The sequence below is a fragment of the Bombus fervidus genome, chromosome 13, assembly GCF_041682495.2.
Source record: "Bombus fervidus isolate BK054 chromosome 13, iyBomFerv1, whole genome shotgun sequence".
NCBI classification, from domain to species: Eukaryota; Metazoa; Arthropoda; class Insecta; order Hymenoptera; family Apidae; genus Bombus; species Bombus fervidus.
This window is the reverse complement of record NC_091529.1, coordinates 7018749-7046042: the sequence shown is the minus strand read 5'-3', so window position 1 is coordinate 7046042 and position 27294 is coordinate 7018749. Positions and strand designations below refer to the sequence as shown.

The following is a 27294-nucleotide window of genomic DNA, read 5'->3' as shown; positions in this document are numbered from 1 at the left end:
GGAGAAGTGTGACGGTGGCCAGTTAATAAGGAGCCCAGGACCTCAATTGCGAGACGTAATACAAGTCTCAATGTTCTCTTTCTTTTTTTTTTTTTTTTGCTCTTCCTAAAAGTAAAAAGTAAAATTCACAGGCAAGAAATACGAATTTTGTTGAAATGGAATGCGAATGTAATGAAATTGGTAGATCGGAAAGAGTGACGAGAAATGGAAGTATCAAAATCGTTTCACTATGTTTCGTATTTTTGGAAACCTGGTCAAAACTATCCAAGTACTCGCGTTCCTAAAGTTTACTCCCAACCTTTCTCTACACTCCGCATATGTACACTGTTATTTTTCCAATAAAGAACGCAACGCAATTGTTTTTATTAATATACATGGTCGTTATGTACACGTGTGCACGTTATGTACAGGTATTATTTTTTTTTTTTTTTTTTTTTTTTCGGGTGAACATTGAACCGACGAAATGTTTTAACACGTTTCTAAAACGTGTCTATTGACATTTCCTTGGTACATATTAAAAAATCAATCAATTGTTATCGATAACATGTTTCCCTTACGTAACCCTGTTAAACTCGAGTTATCGAGTATTTACCATTTTTTGGCTGTTTTTCAAGCCTATGGAATTTCATCTAAATGGAAGCCGGCTCGTTCGCGATTTTTCGTACGCCAGTTGGATTTTACGTACGATAACGAGCAGATTCGTGACGATTGGATTCGTTCCAAGATCGGTTTCCAAGAATCGCCATAACTTGATTCGCCTTCTGTGCCCTGTAAGAAACTTTTGAGTTTACGATACCTCTGCTTTCCATCGACGGAGCGGAAAGCCAAACTTTCCAACTTCTAGCAATAAATCGTGTTTTACCTCGACGAAATTCGAAATAACTGGAAATGCTCTACTAGTCGAAAAGATGATACGCAGCCGAGAATCAGATTAAATCTCACGATTTCTGCTTAAAACAAGCAACAATTAAGCTTAAACAAAAATGTGATTTGCATCAGCTAATTTTCTTCAGTCGTTGAATTTTTATCTTCTTCTTTTATTGTAAGCAATATTTAATATTCTAGATTAAATGCAAGAGTTTATTTCGAATTTAGGTTAACTTTATAATTAGTGTAAATTTTATTTCGTGTTGTTTGCGAGCTTTTCTTTGAATCACGCCTAACCTTTTCCCTTTTCATCGAATATTTCCACGGTGAAGAACATTTTGTGCGTGACATAGCTTACGCTTGCACAGCATAATTTAAAGGGATATGAGACTTTTTCAAATGACAAAAGAAGAAATTTTGTCGCAGTGACGAGTACATTTTGCGTTAATCCTCTCATCCCTGACGGGACGTATGTGTCGCGTACAGTTTCCAGAAAATAATTTTACTTGAACTTTCTCTTAGTTTCACCGTAATTAACTTTAGTCTCATTTTTTCTTTAATTTTAATAACCACCCATTCTGTTTGATAAACTTTGCGGTGTTTACCTTTTTATCTTTTAAATTTTACATCATTTTATATTAATCCCATATTTAAAATGAAGAAACATATATAGACGTAAGAAAGCTATCTTTTAATTAATAGAAACTTTCTAAAAATTCCAATTCTCATACGTTTCGTATATTTGCTCATATTGTACGCGCTTTGCTTTAATTTTCATATACTTTCCCATTTGTAGCATTTCCACAGAAATGTGTACAAATTAATTCGTGAATACCTTGCTGAAGAAAAATATTGCACCGTGCAGCATCGCCAAGTTAATTTGCAGTGGAAATAAATTGACCGGATGCGATGTTTAACTCTTCATGGAGGAGTTAAAGCATCAAAAATGAAGGGTTGCAGTTTAATCAGAGTTTAGAGTTTGAAGCTCGGACAGTGGACATCGTGCATCGCAAATGTGTTCAAAGCGAACAGGCAACTTTATAATTAGTAAATGTCTTTCGAGATGAACGATCGATGAAAGGAATAAAAGTTGAACAAGCGAGTAGGGGACGAGGGAATGAGAGGGCTGATGTGTAACAACGAAGCACAATTAACACGGATATATCAGTTTTTCGAATCGAACGCTTTCAACGTCAACGTCCGCCTCGATTTTCATCCTATTTTCAATGGCATCGACAACAAACAAGCAATTATCCTACGTTGAAAGAGCCGATCGGGAAATAACTGGACCGTAGCGTTATTTTAAAAAATTCATCACCACAAACAAGTAGCTTTCTTTTATCTTTCAATTCCCATAGGAAGGTTTATTGAATGGTCATTTTTATTTATTTATATAAAATAAGGATTAATAACACCAGTGTTAATTTTATATATCTATATACCAGGGTATGTTTGATTCCGTCTCGTAGCAACAAATTCGCCTTGTTTAACACTAGAACTACCACATTAATCAAATCGACTGGCTTTACAATTTTATTTTAAAATTCCTACTTCATGTTATAGTGTGGAATAGTGATCTCGTCCATCCTTAATTATTCAAACGAGTTCTTAATATTGAATATTTTGTATATTTTATACCTGTACATTCTAATCTCCCATAATTGTATTAACATCTAGAGAATACTAACACTAGAACTACCATACCAGTGAAATTGGCTGGGTTTACAATTTTATTTTAATTTATTTTAAAATTAAAATAAAAGAATAATATAATGAATTTTATTTTGCTTTTTATGTATTTAAATTCAAAATAATTTTGTATCAAAGCTATTCAAAATGACTGGTACTTGTCAAAGTGTAAAAGGGTCCTGCAATTTGTTTATCGAACCCCAATTAGCCAAAATTCCTCGTTTTGTACAAAACTCGCCACACGTTTTTAACATTTTTATTGCGTATCATTCGATATGATGATATCAGTTATCAGGAAAATTCCGGATCGATCGCTAGATGATACCACTAGAAATATCTGGACAATTTTATACATGTGCCAATCCTCGTTCAGGGATGATGATCCCAGATGGATTAATAATACCAAAAATGTACTACATAACATGGAATTCCTTCTGCAAGAAAGTAATAAATCAATAAATATACAAATATTCTATTATTACGTATCTTTTAAAGACCAGTCATTTTGATTGGCTTTGGTAGAAATAGCTTCGTGTTAACGATCGGTAGTTCTAGTTTTAAATAAATAGATACCTTGTACAGGTATATACAGTGTGTACGAAATTTTAACGACCAAACTTCTCTCGTTTAGAATTCATTCATCAGAGAATACTTTTTAGCGAGAAATCTATCGCAGTTGATTACGGCGCGATGTTAATTTCAAGGCAATTTCTGGATCGGTAGAATGTTGAAACTTGGCGCAATTGAATTTTGGAAATTCGCTGAATTTGGATATCTTCGAAATTTCGTTCGGCTGTGTCTCGAAATCCCTTCAAGCTGCTGACACGTCTGCACGTCTAACTTTCGCATACCTTGGAGACTTTGACAGGAACTTTGAAGTTTTGCAAAGTTGAAAAGTCCGCGTGTTAATTCAGAAGCTGAGAACTCGTTAAGGCTGAGCCGCTCGATTATCGAAACTTCACTCCATAACGAAAGCTAATTCGAACCCATTTTAGAATTTCAGCTTCTTTTCTAAATTGTTTCAGATAGCTTATTTGTTCCAATTTGTGCTTGAAATTCTTGTAGAAAATTTGATGAAAAGCAAAGAGGTAAAATATTGTAGTCGTACAGTTCCAATCGACTTTTCTCATTGTTAGAAATTGTTTGATGTTACAAATTAAAAATAGATATATTTTTACAATTTCAATTGCCTCATTTTCATTCGAGTATCGTAGTTAGTTATAAAAATAGCAAAATGGAAATAGATAAATAAATAAGGACACAAATAGCGTATTATAAATACTATAGTTTTGCAGTCCCAATTAATTTTAATTTTAGTAGAATATTATGAATAGACATGCGGATATAATGTTAAAAAATATTGTTTTTTTTTTTTTGCAGCGTACAACATATGGGGCGACGTTCCTGCGCGAAAATGTCGGCCACCGAAGATCGGCGACATCCCAAAGTGAGTACTCTAACTTTTTTCCAAAAAAAAAATCCTAAAAAGCTCCATCTCTCGTTTTTTAAACTAAACATAAGAAGGAAAACGCAGATTTTCAGATGCACGCACGTCAAAACTATTTTCAATTATAAAAATGAATTCTCACTGTAACTAGCATTTAGAAATTCTCATTCCAACTAATATTTAGAATAAAAATTTGCGATAGAAATAGCAATACGGTAATCGCTATTTTAAGCGAATATTCTCTTTCAACGAGAAAACACAGAATTGAAATTGAAATTGCGCGTCGATTTCGGAATCCTTTGGGCGTACAAAACTGTCGATTCGTCTACAAATCGTTTAAAGATCGGATCGAAGTCCGATAAATTTGGAAAACCAGCTCTGCGTTACCTGGATATCTGATTTCTCTCCTACACCTACACCGACGATTTATTTTTCGCTTAACGAGAATTATCGACGTTGATCCCGGAAAAAGCATGCAGTCTTCGCGTATCACGATATGCCACTGGAAATCAAGATCGGAACTCGGCTTTTAGCCTTTGAAAAGCGTTGAGCGTATTACTCGCATCATTATTAAAACGTACATCTTTTATTACAATTATTATCACGATATAGGCAGTTCTTTTTCTATAATACACGCGTTTAGAGATTTCCTTTCCTTTATTAATTTTTATCCAAATTTAAAATCATAGGAAGCTTAAAATTTCTATTGGGTTGACAACCCAATAGTTCGTTCACATTTTTAACGTTAACACTTTGACTGCAACGCTGAAATCACATGTTTTTCTGAGGAGGCCACGGGAGTATATTTATTATTCAAAGCACATAATGGCATCTTTTGCTACAATTATTATCACGATATGGGCAGTTCTTTTTCTATAATACACGCGTTTAGAGATTTCCTTTCCTTTATTAATTTTTATCCAAATTTAAAATCATAAGAAGCTTAAAATTTCTATTGGATTGGCAACTAAGTGATTGCGGATTTTGTCATTACCACCTAATGTTGCCAACCCAATAGTTCGTTTAGATTTTGAACGTTATTAACACTTTGACTGCCACGCTAAAATCACATGTTTCGCTGAGGACGCCACGGGAGTATTTTTATTATTCAAAGCACATAATGGCATCTTTTGCTGCAATTATTATCACGATATAGGTTGTTCTTTTTCTACAATACACGCGTTTAGAGATTTCATTTCCTTTATTAATTTTTATCCAAATTTAAAATCATAAGAAGCTTAAAATTTCTATTGGGTTGGCAACCCAATGGTTCGTTCACATTTTTAACGTTAACACTTTGACTGCAACGCTGAAATCACATGTTTTTCTGAGGAGGCCACGGGAGTATATTTATTATTCAAAGCATATAATGGCATCTTTTACTATATTATTATCACGATATGGGCAGTTCTTTTTCTATAATACTCGCGTTTAGAGATTTCCTTTCCTTTATTAATTTTTATCCAAATTTAAAATCATAAGAAGCTTAAAATTTCTATTGGGTTGGCAACTAAGTGATTGCGGATTTTGTCATTACCACCTAATGTTGCCAACCCAATAGTTCGTTTAGATTTTGAACGTTATTAACACTTTGACTGCCACGCTGAAATCACATGTTTCGCTGAGGACGCCACGGGAGTATTTTTATTATTCGAAGCATATAATGGCAAAATAATAATAAATCGATGATCTAAGACAACATTCTTCCCCAATGGATCGTTTATCTTATTGGTGGTTACGGGTGACCATCGTGGCGCCTTGGTAACGGTTGATAGCGACATATTATAACAAGGCTTCGTTTATTTCAACGAACCATTCGCATTCGTTATTTCGCCGTAAACAAAACGTGCAGAATATATTGTTGAAACGCGTAGAAGATATTAGTAAACGGTATTTGCTCGTTGTAGATATGATAGTAAGGTATGTGCACACTTGTAACTTCAATGATATGATTATAAAGCAGCATTTACGATTATTTTTTAAGGTGTATTTATAATAATATTCGTAGATTACCCCTCAAAGATATGGATGCAAACACAGTGCACCGTTAGATGCAAGATTTGTTCTCATTTTTTTATTAATGTTCTAATAAAAATGTTTAATTGTTCAATGGGGCACTTTTTATTTCAAAGTATCTTCTATTTATCAGTTGTATTCAAAATGCTTTAACTGTCGTACAATTTTTATAATCGTCAGAAGTTCAATATGACCAACGTAGCAGTCAAAGTATTAATAGGATAAACGAGCTTAACTTATTATTAGCTCATAATTGCTTCTTTTTCATCGTATAACATGTTTCTAAAGATCACTTAATCAAGTTTCACATCAAATATAAAACAGTTTATTCTACATCAGATTTATTTATTACGTGGATAAACTATTCCAGCGGAATGAATTTAGTCGGTTTATTCGGTTAATTCGGTTCTGTAATATCACGCGTGATATTATCATGCGAATAAGATATTCGACCACGATAAATTTATTCGTGTAATTATCTTAGACAAACGTTTACTGTAAACAATTCGAATAATGTTGAACTCTGGTTCAGGTAAATGCAGTTCTACCGTGTAATCGAATCGCAGTCAGCAATCTGCCTTTCATTCACAAATTTCGCTTCCATTAACATTAACCTTCCTGTGGCTGTGGAACGACGACACGAAAAAAAGCGACACTAAGAGTCAAGGAGCCGCACAGCCTAATCTACCATAATGCATCTCGACATGCAAATAGATATTTTTAACCTTGTCTTGAAAGCGATCGATAGCCACGAAGGCGGCACGAAACTCGTCTAAATAATTGCTCCACCCCGATGCCACGTCAACCGCAGAAACGCTTCTGTTCCTTCACGATTGCATCGAAGATTCCGATATTCTTCTCTTCTTATACCCACGGAACGATTTTCTCTTCCCCTTCGTTCGTCGACGATAGGAAACTCCGTAGGTGACTGCCTTCTTCTACGACTTTCCCTCAACCGAATCTGTCGTACTTTTTCGCCACCCCCGTTGCACGATCAGCGGCGTTTAAACTGGTCGCTTTCGATCCATCATGATTCGTTGTTCGATAGAAAATTCTGAATTATTGTTTGGGCGAGCGTAGAAAAATGATTTCGGACGGAAAAAGAGCCAAACTCTGGAATTTTCGATAATTTATTTTGTCATTTTTTCGTTCTTCGTCGAGAATGATTGTTATTAATATATTAGGTTGTCGGAAAAGTGTCTTTCCTTTACAGACACGTCTTTTACAACGATGCATCTTTATACAAACGTGAAACCCAATTGTGATCTTTATTTTGATAAAATAAAATGAATCATAATTCGATAAAATAATATAAAACGGAAAATGTGCATCCATTATTTTATTATAAAACGAAAGAAACTTTTTCGGACGTCCTAATACTTGTGGAAATAAAATGCGAGTTAAGAATAATACATCTGGGACAAACGTGTTTATACGCAGACTACAAATGTCTGCGGCAATTTACATTTTGATGGATATCGATCTATCACTGGTTTCGTAGAAGAATCACAGAAATTGGGAAAGTAAATTTTTAAGCAAATTTCTGAAAAATGGGGAACTGTTAATAATTTCACCACTTAGCCATGAAATTTTTCTTTCTTTCATAATTTAAGCGATAAAACTTCGATAAAACTCTACGATCAATTTCCTCGTATAATTATTTCATCTAATTAATTCGTATAATTCTCTCATAAAACGGTGAGAATTTTCTTCAAGTTTTCCATAAAATCAAAGGTAACAGTTGTCCGTGATAAATGTTCAAATACTTTCGCTAGCCAGTGCATGCACCGACTATATAGCGGAAGCACAATTTGTAAGAAAACCTGGAAATCGTTATTCAACGACCGTTTCCGGCAGCGACGAAGCATGAAACACGCGGTGAAAGCCGAAGGATCGATAATTCGGCGTCTCGCGATGCATCGCGTAGCTACGGCGAAATCATTTATAAGCATTGCCGCTTCTTGCGAGCGCGCGCCTCCGAACGCTGAATTATGAAACGTTCGACGATACTCGATGCCCTGAATTATCGTTTCGTAAATGCGATGCATCGCAGTTGCAATTCAACGTTCGAACGTTCACGCGGTGAATCCATCGACAGAAGAAAAGAGTTTTTATTGGGAAATTGTCGGAAGAAGTAAGCGAATTGTCACCTCGCGATGATTAAACGATATCTCGCGTCGTACGCGATTAAAACGCGGGCAAATTTGTCAAAATTTTACCATCGAGCGACTTGCTCGCGATACGAACCGAGTTGCCGTGCGTGGGGCGTGTTTATGGGGTTTGTTTCGTGTATCGATTTCAGGGTGTTGCGGAGAAATCGAAGCTTTAGGCGAAGCTTGCTTGCCCTTAGTATACTATCCATGCTCTTTCGCTTCAGGAATTTTTCTTTCATGTTTCTCGTATTTGTAGTACAATAGTATTACCTATGGTTTCTTTGGCTTAAGAAATTTTCTTTAAAAGTTTCTCTGTTTATAGCGTACGCGTGGCTTTATCGGCGTAGAAATTTCTCTTTCAGTTTTCCCGTATTTTCTTTAATAGGTTAATTCCAGGAATTTATATGCCGTAATCGGGACCTTGGAATAATTTTAATCGAATTAGCGGACACCGTTTCTGATAAGCGTATCGAGCAAGTTTTAAATTGAAAAATTGGTCGAAATCTGACGTTCGAAGGATAAAAATCAAATAGATAAATAAAAATTGCATATTTATATGTTGGATACTAAATAGATAGTGTAAGATACTAAAGACACCGAAGATATTAATGATAATACAGTAGTGACGAGAACAGTTAAACGACAGAGATACTAAAGATAATAAGGATAATACACAGTGGCGATAAAGCAACAAAGTGACGCTAGTAAAGATAACAAAAGCTACGAAAGATAATTGAGCTAATAAAAATGTGTACTATGGACGATAAAATAGTCTTAAAAATCTTTCGAAATCTTTCATCCATAAATGAACCAATTTCTCTAGAATAGAACTTGCCATACCTAGTTGCGAACCGGTAAACTGCTCAAGGTCACTTCTCACCGTCAAATCCAAAACGACAAAAGTACAAAGAATCGGGAGTAGTTAATTCTGTTGATCGTTATTTTTACCAGAGAAAAGGAATAAAAATATTAATGGCGAATGAACAAAGATATTTCTTCGTTCGACCTGCTTTTCATCGCTGTTTTCGATAGCTAAGCGATTGTATATTCCATTTCTGTCTCAAGGATTTTCCTTCTTCCTCGTACGTCCATATAATGTAGCCTCGACAGAGATAATAACGCGTTGTTACGCGATTGTACACGGTTATCGAAGTTAGTGTGGTTGCGATGGTTTTAATCAGGAAACGAACAGCAACCGGAAGGGACAAATGGAAGGGAGAAGGAGATACGCGCAGCTTAACCCCGTATACGTTTCGTGTGTCTTTTTCCTTTTTTCCAATTTCCCTCTTTTTATCTTTTCTCGTGTGGTTTTCCATTACTCTTGACCTTTTTATTTTTGCAGCCATTTACTTCTTTCTATGTGTTTCATTTGTCCCTTGATTGCACCGTTGTAATAGGTTTCAGGAACTTTTTAAGGTTCTCAGTTTATCGTGCATTGTCAAGCTCGCGCGTATTTCTTAAATTTTGTAGAACTTCCCTTCTGTCGATTCGCTAACTTTCATTTGTATCGATGGATTTCGAAACTCCTCTACTTTTATCTTCGCAACTTCTACGTTTGCCATTTCTTCAATTATAAACTATCTGTACTTGGCATGGAATTTCATGGAATTTCCTGCAGTCTCCAGCTTCCTTCTGACCCTTTAAATCCCGATAGAATTATTCAGTTGTCCGAAAAGTTTCTTTTTCGTTTGATACGGTGATAATAGATGAAGAACAATTTCTGTTTGACATTATTTTATTGAATTAAGTATGATTCATTTCGTTCTACTTTTATTATTACGTTCCTGCATAATTCAAGAAACTAATATAAAACAAAAAACATCGTGCGTCTGTTATTTCCTTATAAAACGAAAGACAAGCTAATTACAAACGTACCGTTTCACACGATAACGATAGAAGCACAATGTACAGCTTTTATCCGATAAAAGAGAAATTTGAAATTCTTCAAGCTGTGCCACTGTCGATGTGAAGCAGCGATATATGTCCTAATATATCTATCGTAGACGATTAGTTTACGACTTCCCCAATTAGCCTCTCTGGGAATATAGGGACAGTGGAGACCCTCACGAGGCCTGCACTGCGTAAAGCCGAATTTACACTGTTTCACTTTGCAGGAACACGCCGGATAAACGCCGCTTTCGTTCTCGTTTCATACTCGGACGAAAGCAGTGTGTTTATCCGCCCTGTTTCTGCAAACTGAAACAGTGTAAATTCGGCTTAACGTAAAACGTGCCCATTTCGTCTATCCCGAGGCAAATACATACCCCTAAGTGGATCCTGACTGATTCAGTTGGAATCCACACGTCTCAGCGAATCTTCTGACCTTTCTCTTTACACTTTATATTTGTTAAGGTTACTGGATGTATGTGGATACAAAGAAACGCGTGGATAAATTGTAAGGTAGAAAAAAAAAATATATATATATATATATTGAATATTAAAGTAAAAAGTGTGAGCTGGTGCAGATCCGCACGCTAGCAGTGTTACCCTAAGACTGAAAAAACCCTGAAGCCAACGTTGCATGTGTACCGAATATGGTTTGCCTTCGACGCGGTCTTTTGTCTGTGCGCTGTCGATGGCTTCGGTGCTTGAGAAAACTAAAGACCAGATGTAGAGTTTTCTTAGAAGTGGCGACCAGTTCAACAATATTCACGCTGATAATAAAAGTTATGTGCTCGAAAAGTTCCTTTCGGTCTTGTTAGGAAAATGATACATTTACACTGTACATGTGAATGTGTGTGTAAGCGTCAGAGGGCGTCCAGGCCTTAGTTGGGACAAAAGACGATAGTCAGTCGTTTAGAAGCATCTGAAAGAGTCGGTTGACAACAAGCGTGCGTGCGAGTAGGTTTACGAGGTCTTCAGAGTATAAGATATATGTATAACTGTTGTATGCTGAATAAAGTAAATTATTTGTATTTCCGAATGCCTGCTATATTTTTACAGTTTTATAGGGAATTATAGTAGATGCACAGCATTTTTTGTTTTATGTTATTTTATTGAATTACGTTTGATCCATTTTATTCTATTACCACAAAATCGATCGTACATAAATCTATAAAATAATATAAAATAAAAAACGTTGTGCATCTATTATTTCACTTATGAAACGAAGGAAGCTTTTAGGACAACCTAATATATCGTAATCTCCTCTTCCATATAAGCTCTCATCGTCCTGATATGTCTCTATTTTTCCTATCTTCTTATTTCTAACATCGCCACCCGATACTTTCGTCGGTATATCTATTTAATCATCGTACCATTCCACTGTAAGTATTCTTCTCTCTTTCTGTCAGCTGAAAGCTTGGTGAAGGTGCGCTTGGTCGACCCTGCATTGGCTCTCGTGATGCTTCCAGCTCGCTGGACCGCGTTAAAGGGAGCTTTTCACCGACCTGTTCATTCATACGCGAAGTAAATCCTGTTCCAGCTACGTTGGATGCATCGTTTCTGTCTTTCACCATCTCTTTTCCTTGTATTCACGAGTTGTCACATGCAGCTTGTCTTTCCGTTTGATCGAGACGAATCGATAGGTTACACTCGTGCGATCAAATTCCCTGTTATCGTATCATGAATTTCTGTAATAGCGACCAAGGGTTTGAAGTTTGAAGCGTAACGTTGCAGGACAGAGGAGAAGTTAATTGGATAATGCATTTTCTGTCAGTCATTTTTGTTACGTACGTAACAATATTTTTCCCCTGGTTATCAGGTTACTGTTTGCTGTGCAACACCGTCCATAGTTCCATATATTGTGGCAGACTTTTTTTAAACGCGATTTCAAATTATGTCAGAAGAATTTTGCATGACAAAGCAATATTTGTACGTGGCTTCTTCGCGTGTTGATGTAATGTTTCGATATCGTAGCAACCTTCTAAAATGTGATTTCGAATGAAATCCGGAGAATTTTATATGCAAGAACGACGTTTATATTATGATTGGTGGTTAACGCGACGAGTAACGTGGAAAAAACTTATTTTGCTTTGGTTACTACTGCATTAATACTCTTTATTGTTATCCTAATTATATCAATTACATTTACTAGAATATCGTGTTATTATTTAATTATAATGAATACATTAACTCATTTTTCATAAATTTCTGATTTTCTTTGTTCAATGTGAAGTTCCTCGATGTATAACAAAAACTTATTATTATATTTCAAAGATCAGGTATTTAAGAGAAGTAAAGTGACACAGATACGCGCCACTTGCCATAATATCTGCCAACTAATATGCTCGCGCAAATAAGAAGAAACCAACCACTAGATGCCGATACGCAATATTAAAAGCAATAAAAATTACGAGGAATTTATTAAAACGCTGCCGTGTATATGAAGCCATAAAACGCATAAAAGCGTCGATAAATCGACTGGTTGGCTCGTTGGCTGCGATAAAATGGCCTAAAAGAAATTTAAACACCCTTCACGGCTAGCCACACGTTCGTCTAAGTGAATAATACGACGCTGCCGGATAATTCAGTAAAATTTACGAGCCACCGTAAACTCGAACTCGTGGCCGATCAAGATACGCTGCGAGATCGAGCGGAATACGTGAAATTTCGCGAATTTGCATCTTGCGTGACACTCGTGCGAATTCCATCGCAATTTCCTTCCTTCCTTATGCAAATGAACGCTCATTCAAACCATGCACCGTGTATCGCACCCTGAAATCACACCAACCATTAATTTTATAATTCAGCCTTTCGTACATTGTCTTTTTCATTTTAATTAAAAACGATCCGATTGCGTAAATTGTTGAGAGAACACGTGTTCCAGACAGAGATCTTATTACGTGTCGTGTTTTTCCTGTTTGCTCTGTCGATTAATGATCAGTAAAGTGTAAAGTAAAAAATTACTAACGATAGATTAGAAAAAGCATCGTAACGTACGCGAGTAATAATTATATTTGGTTACTTAGTTATACGATAGTTATATATGCGAGTATATACAGGTAATTTTATAATAAAAAAAAAAAACACGTGAATTTCATCAATTTATATCGTTTTCCAAGAGCTGATTTTTCTATGCTTCCACTGATTGCCTGGCCAATTTAACAAACAATAGCTGTTAACGGCCAACAAGATACCACTGCAAACGAATAAGAGTAACTGAGTGAAATACATAAAATAAATTGGAAAGGTTGCGTGGATGCTGATACAAACTAAAACAATTCCTATTGTTTTTCGAAAATAACTCACAAGCTGCAGGAATAACAATACCCGATAAAGTTGCATAGACCGTTGGAATAAACGCGTCATGGTCCAGTAAGTTGGTAGATGGACGTTGCTTTGGTGCAATGGCACGTGGCCAGCAGGGTCGAAGTTGTAAATTCTTCTCCTTTTTTTTTCACCGACGACGAACCTTTTCCACGATTTACGATCGCGCCACGCGATTCATTTCTTGGACGTGACTTTAATTCCCTACGGGTCTTCAACGAAGACAACGTCTGACAGTGTAGTGATACGACTACTTCAAAGTACTGGCGGTAAATCGTGAAGCAGATTTACGGTTCCTTTGTAGCTAAAAGCTTTCGAGCAGCGTTTCACGAAAAGCTCTCGCTATTCACTTCGTGGGAATCGTAGTTAGCACCGTTTGGATAATTAGAACGTAAACATCGATGTGTGTATTTAAGAAAATAAGCTGATGTGCTGGCCGCTATTGTGTGTTAAAATTTCCTTTTGTCTTTTCCAGTTAATATGACGCATATTTCTATTTAGAAATACTAGAAAAACTATAGTCGTAAATGAAATGGTATAAGACACAATCCGATTTAATTAAGCTTCAAATATAATTATAAACGATATCATATATCAATAGTTATGAATGTAACTATAAACATAATTTAATCTGATTAAATATAATTATAAGATACATGCAAGACGAGTTAGAAGGAGCCATAATAATATGCGATATACCGAAGATTGCAGTGGTTTGTATTTTATAATTAGCTCGTTTCTCATTTTTCTATAATGTAAATAAGAATTTCAATTCACAGAATAGATATGCCACACCTACACATGCTTCCTACGTTCGCTGTATTTTCAGAAAATATAATTAATCGCCTTTATGGAATTATTAAAATTTTTGCCCGCTATATTACGTTTGTTAAAAACATTACTAATTATTCTATACTATTCCTGTACTTATACGAAATACTTGTAGCATCTGAAAGCGTTAAAAGGAAGCAAAAGATCCTTAGACTAGTAAAAGCTTTCGTTCCCTAATCTTCTTAATGTATAACGCTTTTCTATCCGTAGAATAGAAGAAATATAGTGCGTGTTCCATAGCTTCAAGACTCTATATTTTCCTTAAATCCTCGGTGGACATTTTTCGTGGAAACAAACATTGTTAGCAAATTTTAGATTATCTTCGTTTTCCATCCAAGTTCTACATATTTATATACATATAACAAGAAAAGTCACTTTTCTGCCTAGAGTAAGTAGGTGTTTTTCCAGAATTTTCTAAAGATGTTCGAAGGGAATCAGCTTTTGCAAATCCTATATTTCGAATCTGACGTCGGCGGAGCTTATGGCGCGGCTCGTGAATAGCGAGAATGGCAGCTGGATCCGGTCGACTTGGCACAAAACCCTGTTTCCTATCGAAGTTCCTACATTTTCACAAAAATCACCGCTAAAGTCACATTTTAAGGAGCATCGACAATAAAAATACATGTTCCTTTTCACGCGAAAATTTGAAAGAATAGAAGCTAGAAATTCAAATATTAGATCAAGTTGAAGAGAAAATTCTTCTTCTTCGATTCTAACTGTCACGTCGATAATAATTATTCCAGGAAATTGACTTTAGTCTCATTTCAAACGACATATTTTCGCCCATAACAGAGCAGTCAAAGTGTGAAATCGATTTTTCTGCGCTTTAACCCGTCAAATACCAAATCATTTTCTGGTGGCTTTCTTTCATTCAGGCTGTGTAAGCCATGGTTTATATAGGAAGATTATACATCGACCTATGATATTCCGAAACATTTCACGATCGAGTTTTGTTCTACAATGGTTCTGAATGGAAAGCCCACGCGACGTTCTATGTATTAGCCCCCTTTTACCACACACGACTCGTCTAGCTGCAAGAATTATTAGCCCCACGCAACAAGAAGCAGAGACGATTGATAAAATCGTATAAAACAAGTTTCAGCATTAAAATGTCAAACAGCGAAGCTAAACGCTTTAGTTAATCCCGTGAGGAAGGGAAATAGTCCGCTCGCCCCTGTGCCACCTATCGTCTTCTCATAGACACATTCTACTTGCCAAATCTTGGAAAGAAAACGTCATGTTTTAACCATTCATCAGTATCTCTAGGAGAATCTCTAAATCTCTATGATCCAACTCTCCTAACGTCGAGACCCTGATCACAGTCTGTCCCCGACCGGTAGATGGTCCACGGTGGGTTCCACGGCCGTTCCATCTTAGTAAGAAAAGAAAAAAAAGAGAGAGGGAGCGCAGGTCGATAGGATGACCTTACTTAAACGCAGAGAAAGATCGTCGAGGCTGTATCATCCGCTCCTTCCTTTCCGTTGTTACGTAATCGGCCTCTAGGAGGCTCGGTTGAGACGCGACGATAGCTTCGACGGACGGCAATGATCGAGAAACGAGGTGGTGGGACGAGCCACGCGGCCGCTACGCGAACAGCGTGGTGGCACGTAGTCCACGGAGAAGAACACCACGAGTCTGCCTCCGATGCGACTGCTGGCCGGAAGTGGCCACTGTGGATCCGGTCACTCGACGTCGACGATACGTGTATCGTGTTTTCACCGGTATCAGCCAGACAGTCGACGATTTTCTTCAGACGTTGAGCGGTTAGTGGATCGTTTTCTTCGCGAGAAAGACGTTTGGAGTTGTTTGAAGTGAACATCGGAGTTTGACAGACGACGACGAATTTCAGACAGCTGGAGGATTTTATTTCTCTTAAGATACTGAACAGTCGGTGAACGTTTTCCCTTTGTGAAGAGAACGTTTGAAATTGTTTGAGGTGGACGCTGGAATTTGATTGCCGACGAGGAATTTCCGGCAGTTGGAGCATCTCCTTGCGTGAGAATCGTTTTCCGAAAGATATTGAACAGTTAGTGGACTCTTGGAGAACAGTGTTTGAGTTTGTTCGAAGTGGATTTTTCAACCAAGTCAAACTTTGGATAATTTGAGAATCTTTCCTCTTAAAATACTGGACATTAAGTGGATTCTTTTCGTTGCTAGGAGAATGTTTGAGTTTGTTTGTACAGCCTGGCATCTGATAGAGGATTTAGAATGGTACAAGGATTCTCTTGGAACGGAATCTCATCTTTTAATATATTAGCAGTTACTGAATTCTTTCCTTAGAATTAATAAGAAGAGTGTTTCACTTTGTTCGATGTGAACGCTAGAATTTGACGAAAGAGGAGTTTAAACAACTCACTGATCTTCTTGAATAAGTGTCTGTTTGTTTAAGACGTGGAATAGTTGAAAGGTTCCCTAGGAAGAATGTAAACAATTAAAAGATTCCACAGGAAGAATATAAACAATTAGAGGATTCTCTAGAAGTCTGAGAATGTTTGACTTAGTTTAATGTGATCGCTCGTGGGTGTTCAATTTGGAGGTACACGCTTTTACCTTGGAAGAAAAAGGATGGAAATGTTCGAATACTGAAACGTTGCATGGAAAAGTTGTAAAACAGATCTTGAACAATTAGAAGATTCCCCGAAGAAGATTGTTTATGTTAATTTGAGGCAGATACCGGCAGACCTTGAATCTCGAAGAACAAACGAGTATCGTGATTTAGGCAGAAGAATGAAAAATACACTGTGAAAATTGCAGAAGAAGCTGACGAATTTGAAAAACAGAGAAGAACACAGTCGTGGTTATTTTAAGGTATAAATAATCGAAAATTCTTTATAATCTTTTAATTATATAGCTTTTGGAGATAGTTGGATAGAGGATCAGAAATTCAGGAAAGCAAATTAATTTCAACTTAAGTGAAATACAATATACATCGCATAATCAAGTCATTGGCAATCTAAACGACGAATTAACTCGTCTTTTCGAGTCGACAGGAAAGAAACTGTCGAAAGAAAGCGAATCTTTCTTCGAAAATAATTGGGATAAAAATACATAGATATTCAAAGAAAAACAATAGCAGATCTGAATGGAATGTTATGGAAATGTCGAAATAAAATGCGACTAATCTGATAAACCTTGAACTTTGTCCAGTAACGCTGGTCAGTTTTCTGTGATCGATGTCGACTCTCGTTTATCACGAAGTCACGGTGTCACAGCGCACAGTGATTTAAACAAACAAACATCATGAACTTTGATGTCCGATCTGGATTTGTCTCTCTCTCTGCTTTTTTTTTTTATTTTTTGTTTTTGCCTGATTATAAAGTATGATTTAGAAATAACGAAAGATGAATATTGGCGCGCGATCTTTGGCATTTCTTTCCTCTTCCCCGAACTTATTTGGCCAGGTAAACATCATAATTCCTAGAACACGGGCGAGCTGATATTTGGTTTAAATATTATCGAGTAGACGTCGATAATTACTATAAAGAATTCCATAATTACTATAAATTTCACAGTCCATTGAACTTCAGCGACTAAAAAAAGTCCGATTAGGAATTCTGTATCCAGAAAATTTTAATTTTCACCAGATATATATCTTCGCATCGATTTGAAATTTCAATTCACTCGTCGAGATTTCTTAAGGCCCGAAGCCACAAACGCGTATATTATTCTTTTCGTGTTTATTGTTCCTTTTGAAATTCTTGACGAGTCGAATGCACGATCGATGTTGGCAATAGAAACGTCAGCTTATTTCATAAGCGTGACGAATAATATTTGCGATAATCCGAAACGTTGAACGTCAGTTTGAGATGTCAAACGTCATAACAATTTTATCTCGTCGAGTTATCGCGAATTCTGAAAAAAAAGAAAAGAAAGAGTAAGAAGGAACGAAAAAAAAAAAAGGAAAAAAAGAAAAGAAAGAGTAAGAAGGAACGAAAAAAAAAAAAAAAAGAAACGAGAGATAGAATGGCTTAAAATATTCGACTGGGTCAGACTGGACGTTAATTTTCGATGATTAAATAAACTCCGTATACGTCACTAAATTGATATCGAAATATTGTCGGTTTGTTTAGTTTCCCCAGCTGTGTTTAACATATAACGCGAACGTTTACACACGTGTTGCGGATATTCGCAACGAACCGATGCAAATTTCACGTGTAATCGATGGCCGGTACGAATGCGAGAGAAAAACGAACTTTGCCACCTAATGGAACGAAAACGAGGTAATGTGGTGGGCAATTGGTACGATACTAACTGACGAGTTCCTACGCGCGAGTAAATCGAAAAATAGGTATTTCCGCGGTATGAAAATTTCGTCGCTGGCAGAGATGTTTTTTTAAATCGTTGTTTCTGAAACTGTTAATTAAGATCGTTATTCGACGTGTACGTGACGTGAGATCGCTATGTCGTCGCGACGAATTTGTACCTTTGGATTATTATCATTGCACGTCGACGAGCAAAATTAAAGGATCGCTAGAAGATCGTTAGAATTTCGTGAAAAAAGATCACGATGTATCTTGGATTATTATAGTCTGTCGATGGCAGACTTTTCATTTAAATTCCAATAGAACGACGAAAGAAAATCGTACATCAAGTTGGACGAAGTCGTTCTAAGGGGATGGCTTCGATTTTCGAATTCACGGTGATGAAGAATATTTTTCAATGTCCGCAGAGACCTTTGGACTTGTACAACTTTCGAGAAGTATTTTCACTTTCCGATCGGCTACACGACGTAGAAAAGCGTCTTTGTGAAAATTGTACCCGAGGATCGTCGTATGATTTTCTTCGTCACGAAATTGTGACAGCTTAAACGTGGATAATATTTCCTTGAAAATTTAGTGATTTTTGAACTTTGCCACGGTGGATTTATTTATATAGTTCACTTGTTGTTTAATTTTCGCGCTTTTGTTTGTTCACGGAAAAATGGTTTGTAATCGATGTGATAATTCAAAGTTTTACGGAGTCAGAACGATCTTATATTCTCGTAATTTTAGAATTCTTTTTCCACCCATGAAATGCTGCCCAAAATGAAATGCCGATTTACATCTGAATGTTTTGCAATCTCGGTGTCCCGTGATTTTAAAATATGAAATTTCATATTAGGAAGATTCATAGCTTACATATTACCTTAAAGAGTATTCAACGTTGTAGGAAGATGGTGACGCGAAATTTCCATTGCCGGAAGGTTGAACGGCCTGAAAGGACGGAAAACATCTTTGCATATAAATCGATGGTATACATATAAATAAGACGAGATAAATTAGCGTCACCAGCCGTGGATCCTTCAGACGCGCTCTCCGACTTTAATTAATGTAGAAAACGAAAACGTGATCGCGAGATAATACGATATCTTCTCGAGGAATTCTTCCGGCGAACCCGCCGCGTTGATTAGTCCTCTCGCGAATCTTTCGATTAGACTATGAAACAGAGTCGTCTGTTGCGACGAATAAATCATGTTTTTATAGAAAAAGTCTTCCAATTATAAAGCAAACCGATATTTTAATTCGACGAGATTTAGATGCAACTCGAACGGACAAAGTAACATTCGACTTTTTACGAGTCTCTGAACAACTCGCAATCGCAATGAATTTCCTTTTCTTCGAACTTTATCGAAACTTAGCAACAATTTATTTGGATTTTAGAAATATTTTGAAATGCAAAGATATCCTCCGTTTCATCCGTTTTACATGTTTGTGAAATATTTACGACAGGCGCAAAAATAAATGAAACGAATCTGTTCTACATTTCAGCATTCGAACATTATTCTAGGAAACGTTGGTTTAAGTATGGCATTTTGTATGAAAGAAGATGTTCTTGCGAGGTGAAATTTCATGCATAATACATGGAAATGGTAAGTAGCGTGTGCATCGATATCAATCTAATCGGTTCACTGACTGAACGTTATTCAATGCGTCGCATACCGGGCACGATGCCGCTAGGGAAGACAAATGGTGTCACACGTACATACTTAATTGATACGCGTCGGTCTGCCTATGCTAGTTATCGCCATTCCGTGATTTATTACGGCACCAATAAATCGGAGCATAATGCGTGTGACAGTCGACGGGTTAGTGACCAACTAATCTGGAGTTCCAGAATTATCGTATTCGAAAGTTCAAATGGTTTACTCTAGAATTCTGAAGTTCTGCAGTTTCGTAGCTTTATAATTCTAGAGTTTAATTAATATTTTTCGAGTCTCAGGATTTTCTAATCGCAGAAAATTCTCGGATTTTAGAATGTTCAATTCTAAAGTTGTAGAACGCTCGAATTTTAGAGTTTAGACGTTTTACGGTTCTAGAGTTCCCGACTTCCGAGATATCGCGACTTGGTTGTTAGAGTTCTCAAAGTCTAGAACTTTAATATTCCCAAACAACAATGTTTAGAGTTCTGATTTTTAAACTCTTCGCATTCCAAATTTAGAAGATTTCAATGTTCCAAAGTTCCGGCTCTTTACGGTACAGAACTTTGTTATTCGAGTTCTAAAGTGCTGGATTTCAGAATTCGAGAATGTAGGCCACTTTAGAATTGCGAAGCTCGTGTTCTAAGGTTCTGAACTTTCGAGTTCGATAGATGAGAGCACTCTAGAGTTCCAAAGTTCGAGTTCCCGAGTTCCGAGGTAACTTATCGAGTTTGATCGTCCAGAGCACTCTATGGTTATAAAATTCGAGTTCTCGAGTTCCCAATATCAGATTTCTAAAATTTACGTATTCGTACGTCGTAAATTTCGAGAATTTTAGAATTCTGTGTAATATTATCTACCTTCAGAATTCAAGATTTATGATTCTAAAGTTCCCATAGTCTACCAACGAACGACAAATTGACCGCGACGCGATTAATCACCAAAACTAATTAACATCGGCGCCTCTTCGGTAACAATCAGATCGATAATTCATTAGTGTAAGATAGAGGAGAAATGGCGAATGCGTCGCGGTTCTATTACGCTTTTTCTTCACTTCGTGATATTAATTGTTGGAAACCGGATCAATTAACACTGCTAATTAGCGTTCGCATCTATGCATCTCGCTTTTAAATTCAGATAGAAAACGATATAATACTTGGTTCTTTGTCAGACGAAGAAGATCGCTGACGACAAAAATATCTCTTGCACAGAGAGAACGATATTTTGATGGAATTGTTCAACGATGAATGCGAAGAGAATTGAAATGATCATGCTGGTGGAAAATTTCACTCGAATATTATACCGAATGTGATGATCCTTGGCGGAACGCTTCTCGTGAAATTGCGGCATAAGTTTATCTTATTTCTTCCGTAGGTATACAGAAACTTTCACAATGCAGAGTATTTATATAAACGAAAGTGGAATTTAATAATTCTAGAGCTCACAAATTACGTCTGATATTGTACGTACGTCGTATAACATCTCTGAAGGTATTTCTCAAATCTGCTTCTATTTTCTTTTTTACCATTATCAGCGATGAAATTGGTCGAATATTCTTCTATATTTCAGCAGAATTAAATTTTTCAGTAGAGCTTATCGTCTTTTTTGCGATAATTTTGACGTATATTTTAATGTTAAACGTAATAGCAGTAAATCAATCGTATCGTAATACATACACAAAGAAAATTTCTTGTGCGTGTGTAACGAAGATTATTCTAACAGCTAATCCGAATAGGTGAATATCAGAAAATAATGCAAAATTATTTTCACGAAACTCGAGCGATAAACAGTGCAATACAGAAATAGAAGCTACTTATAGCGCTGAAATAGAACTCAGAAATTGTACGTCTTCGAGTGCGCACGGAATTTCATCCTTGTAGACAGCGGATATACTCTCGAGTGCGTTTGTATGTCGGCTCTAAATCTGGATCTCAAGTTGAGCGGTCGATAAGTGCGCGATGATTCGTCTTAATGCGTTTGATCGCTTGTATCGTAACATGGATAAGTGTTCGCTGAGATGCAGGCCTGAAACAGATGCACAGAGTTTAATTTTGGAAACAGGAATAAGAACTGCTGAAACCGCGAGAGAAAGTACATTCGTCCATACTCTTTCTACCGATATCGATCTCCTTACTTTTCTTCATCCTGCCATGTTCTCTCGCTTATTTTCTAACATTAAAAAATATCTTCCACCGGAACAAAATATAAAAAAGATGTTATTGGTGTACACGATCTATCGCTTCGATCTTAAACATCCTCGAAACGTTACGAATTCCTTTCATAAAATGAGAGCGAGGTCGGAATATTAAAATTACAAGATCGCGGCAACATCAACGCAAGAATTGTCAAATCTTTATCGAAATTCTATATCATTCCATAGATTCCAGTTGAATTTTACATACATAAATTGGATTTCACGGACTGAGTTTCAGAAATATTCAGAAAAGGACGCGTTCGAATAAATCTCCTTCTTTACATTTACTCGTCTGTCTTATTACCAAGTACTTTTCGTCTGCTAAAATAAGATCGAAGCACAAAGCGTGAAGAATGGTGGCGAGGCTTAAATTTCAGCATAATTCACAGCTGCAAATCATGGCTTAACCCAATCGCATACAGCATCCCGTATAATCCAATAGAACAACGACAGAAACACTCCATAAACCGTGCAGACAACAAGTCCCAGTGGCCGTCATCCGAGGTCTGGTTTCAGCAATCGCAAGTCAAACTCGGTGAAGTTCGCTCGGATAAGAAACTGTTAAGGATAAGAAATTCGTTTATTTAGAGAATAGTAGCGCTGCCGCTACACAGACCATAGTAAAGAGTAATGTTTATTGCCAAGCAGAGAGAGTTACGGAAGTTGGTTGCAACTGAACGCTCGGTGGGATCCCGCCGTTTAGACGGTCTAAATAGCTGGAACAGCTGCACCACTTCCACCGAGTGGCCGTATATCAAGTTCTTAACAATAGGAGGACAGGAATTCTCTCGGTGCCGGGGATGTCGGATAATGGGTTGGCTGGCCGCGAACTTCCACGTGCGTGCTTTTCCAAGGCTGCCATTGGTAACACTGACTGATGGCAATTAGCTCTCTTACTATCGGAATGGGTTTTAATGCCTATAGGGGCCGCGTGTTAAGTTTGATCAACGTGCTCTTATAATTTCTTCTCGCCTTCCTGTCCTCCATCCTGCTATAGGTTCACGTACTGTTTCACAATGGATCATGAGGATACATGAAATCTTTCACGAATGTATCACGATGTGTTGTAGCTTCGCGTTTTTGAGATTTTGTTAGCACTCTCGTGTTTATCGTAGCGGTAAAGTTTGGAACTAGTGCGAGGATGAACGTCAAAGCTGCAAGATTGTTAATGCGTCTCAACTGTCGATGACCCGTTATACTGGTAAGTCTCGATATTCAACGAGATCATCTTTAACAATCGTTATGTATAGTGCTTAAGAAAAATATTAGCACAACGTTGTACCTATTAGAACATTTATATAGTAATTGAACAGGACCAGTGTTAAGTTTCGTATTTTCTGGTAGTACTTTTATGCAACTATGAAGGTTTGACATTATGAAAATGAAGTGTATAGAACCCGATGGAAAAACGCTGTAAGTGGAACATAAGGATAAGACAAGGCGTCGTGTACGTTTGCGGAGCAAATATCTTGTAGCTTCTATGTAGATTTTCAGATTTGTTTGAAATTCGAGCAACATAATCATGACAGACGTATCTCATTACAAGTCCAATGAAATTTCAAAGATGTTTTCTATAACACGTGCGATCTATACGCGAAAATTTTCTACCGTAACTGTTCAAATACATTGGTGAGTCATTGTATATCGACTTAACTGCAGCCTAAGATTTCAACATGGTCAAAGGAATATTATTAAATGAAAAACTTCTCGTCCAATTGTCTGTTCCTTTACGGCGATAGAGTTCGTGTCGTAAATGTTTAAACGCGCTTAAGTACACCAAGGCTAACGCCTTTAAGGCTTGACGGTATTATTATTCCCACGGGTATAAGTCAGAACTTTAAACGGTGCTCTATCTATCTAGTTGTCTGTTTAGTAAACCGTTTGGCAAGTGTAAACCCGGCTATCTACGGTTTCCTTTGGAATCAATTTTCCCGTCAGCGTTTTCAGACGTTACAAGCGACCGTTGGAATTTATGCGACGCCATAAAACGCGTGTCCCATAGGGGCCGCTCTTGCGTCAGTATCTGTCGCAATATTCTAGTAACTCGACGTTGATGGCGCGTCTCACAGCGCGGTATTCGAACGAGGATTCGCGACGGAAGTCAAAATTCGCGGGCTACGTTGGCAGACCACGTTCGCAGGACAGATTCGCACGTTCACGGGGCCATATTCGCACATTTTCACGTTCCATTGTACGGCATTTGAATGAGGATTCGGGACAAAAGGGCACGTTTGCAAGTTTTCAGGCCACGTTCGCAGTTATACCAGACACATATCGGGACACGCTTCTCATATATGCGGAAGCAGCCTGTGTTCCGCAGCCTCGATATTGAAAAGGATTCTTAAGTTATTCATATATCTATATATGCGGTATACAGAGTTATTCATATGTACATTTGTTTGTTTATTTATTTATAATTCGTTACGTTTTATGGACACTTTTGCCTTGTATTAACTCTGTATATTTATATATGAACACTTTGACTATCACGCCGAAATAACATGTTTCGCTGAGGAAGTCACGGGAGTATTTTTATTATTCAAAGCCTATAATGGCATCTTTTGCTACAATTATTATCACGATATAGGCAGTTCTTTTTCTATAATACACGCGTTTAGAGATTTCCTTTCCTTTATTAATTTTTATCCAAATTTAAAATCATAAGAAGCTTAAAATTTCTATTGGGTTGGCAACCCAATAGTTCGTTCACATTTTTAACGTTAACACTTTGACTGCAACGCTAAAATCACATGTTTTTCTGAGGAGGCCACGGGAGTATTTTTATTATTCAAAGCACATAATGGCATCTTTTGTTGCAATTATTATCACGATATAGGTTGTTCTTTTTCTACAATACACGCGTTTAGAGATTTCCTTTCCTTTATTAATTTTTATCCAAATTTAAAATCATAAGAAGCTTAAAATTTCTATTGGGTTGGCAACTAAGTGATTGCGGATTTTGTCATTACCACCTAATGTTGCCAACCCAATAGTTCGTTTAGATTTTGAACGTTATTAACACTTTGACTGCCACGCTAAAATCACATGTTTCGCTGAGGACGCCACGGGAGTATTTTTATTATTCGAAGCATATAATGGCAAAATAATAATAAATCGATGATCTAAGACAACATTCTTCCCCAATGGATCGTTTATCTTATTGGTGGTTACGGGTGACCATCGTGGCGCCTTGGTAACGGTTGATAGCGACATATTATAACAAGGCTTCGTTTATTTCAACGAACCATTCGCATTCGTTATTTCGTCGTAAGCAAAACGTGCAGAATATATTGTTGAAACGTGTAGAAGATATTAGTAAACGATATTTGCTCGTTGTATATATAATAGTAAGATATGTGCACACTTGTAACTTCAATGATATGATTATAAAGCAGCATTTACGATTATTTTCTAAGGTGTGTTTATAATGATATTCGTAGATTACCTCTCAAAGATATGGATGCAAACACAGTGCACCTTTAGGTGCAAGATTTGATCTCTTTCTTTTTTATTCATGTTCTAATAAATATGTTTAATCATTCAATGGGGCACTTTTTATTTCAAAGTATTTTCTATTTATCGGTTATATTCAAAATGCCCCAACTGTCAATTTTCATACAATCTTTACAATCGTAAGAAGTTCAAGCGCTCTGGTCATCAATGATCAACGTGGCAGTCAAAGTGTTAACTACGGTTATCAGAACCAAAACTGGCTCCAAAATATCGAAGTCTCAATTTGAAAGTATTGCGCAGGACGTTTAGTGGCTCGGATAGAGAAATCTTTTCCCGGGACAGGAGCACCAGGAGTTCTCCCTGTATGCGACAGCCGGCCGGAGAGAAACGAAAGGGTTGGATGGGGGGTTTAAAGAAAAACGGTCATGTTTGCACGTTTTCACGTTTGTGTCGCGTTCACAAGAACCGTACGCGACGAGACGGCATCGTCTTTTTCTTCAAATTCTTTGTTCTTTTTTGACAGATTGTTCTAAACCAATAGCGTTCCTCGAAATTTGTTTTCTCAGGGCATAAGCGTGGACCAAAGTATTCGAATCAACAGTATCATTCGTCGCTAGATTTCCAAACTACGTATGTAGTAAGAGTAATGGATTTTTTATTTTAATTTTGGCAATTGATAAAAATATACCAGCGATTTTTAAGCTGAAAATTGATGTCAAGTGGAAACACGATTGTGTGTATATCATAATTAATAGTTGTTACTATTAGTAGCTAGCTGTGGTTAACAGCAACAGTGGCTAATTCCTGTATGTCAGAATGAATAATTATTATATACACGTAGCATAAATGTCATCAAGATTTCGAGAATTTCAATCTTATCTCTATTTGATGCTGTTTCACTTTGTTAACACTTAACCTTTAATTTGGCAGTTACTCGTTAATTCATTTAATTTAGTATAATTAGGACAATATGCATAATTTATCGTCTTGTATTTAAACACCTCACGACACGTCAACTTTACCAACGTTTAAATCTTAACTATTGTAGTTATTTATCGTTCTCGTTGAATTTTAACATTTTATTAATTACTTTAATATTCCAATATTTTTAATATTTATTTAATTTTAATAATACTGGAATATTTAACGCTTATGTTAATAATAATCCTCAAGACTATTACATGCCGAAGACCATTAACGTTATCATTTTTGCTGGATCACCGGCCGCCTTCCATTATTTGGAGCGACGCGACATTAATCAATCTACCAAGCATCAAGGTCACTAATGACGTAATATCGCCAAAATGTGTCCAATCGAGGATGGACGTTATTTGACATTCCCTGATGTCAACGTCGTCGAAAGACACGCTTTCCTTTGCCAATATTTCGTAAGCGCTATCGACGTCCCGTATAATAAACTTACAGCTTCGAGGTTATCGTTTGTCGTGTTATTCGTACCGTTTCTATTAGGCATAATGTTTAACGACGCTTCTGAAAATGAATATTTAGTTAGAAAATACAATTTTTTAAATCGGCAATG

At 36.8% G+C, this 27294-nt stretch overlaps 1 protein-coding gene across 4 annotated transcripts in view; it reads left to right on the top strand.

Annotated features, from left to right (window-relative positions):
- LOC139993634 (uncharacterized) overlaps window positions 1-27294 on the top strand; it is a 98470-nt gene that overhangs the window by 40255 nt on the left and 30921 nt on the right. For all 4 annotated transcript variants that reach the window (XM_072015546.1, XM_072015543.1, XM_072015544.1 and 1 more), the window contains one exon: window positions 3937-4003. In XM_072015546.1, the coding sequence (XP_071871647.1) occupies window positions 3937-4003 (67 nt within the window). The remainder of the gene's footprint in view (window positions 1-3936; window positions 4004-27294) is intronic.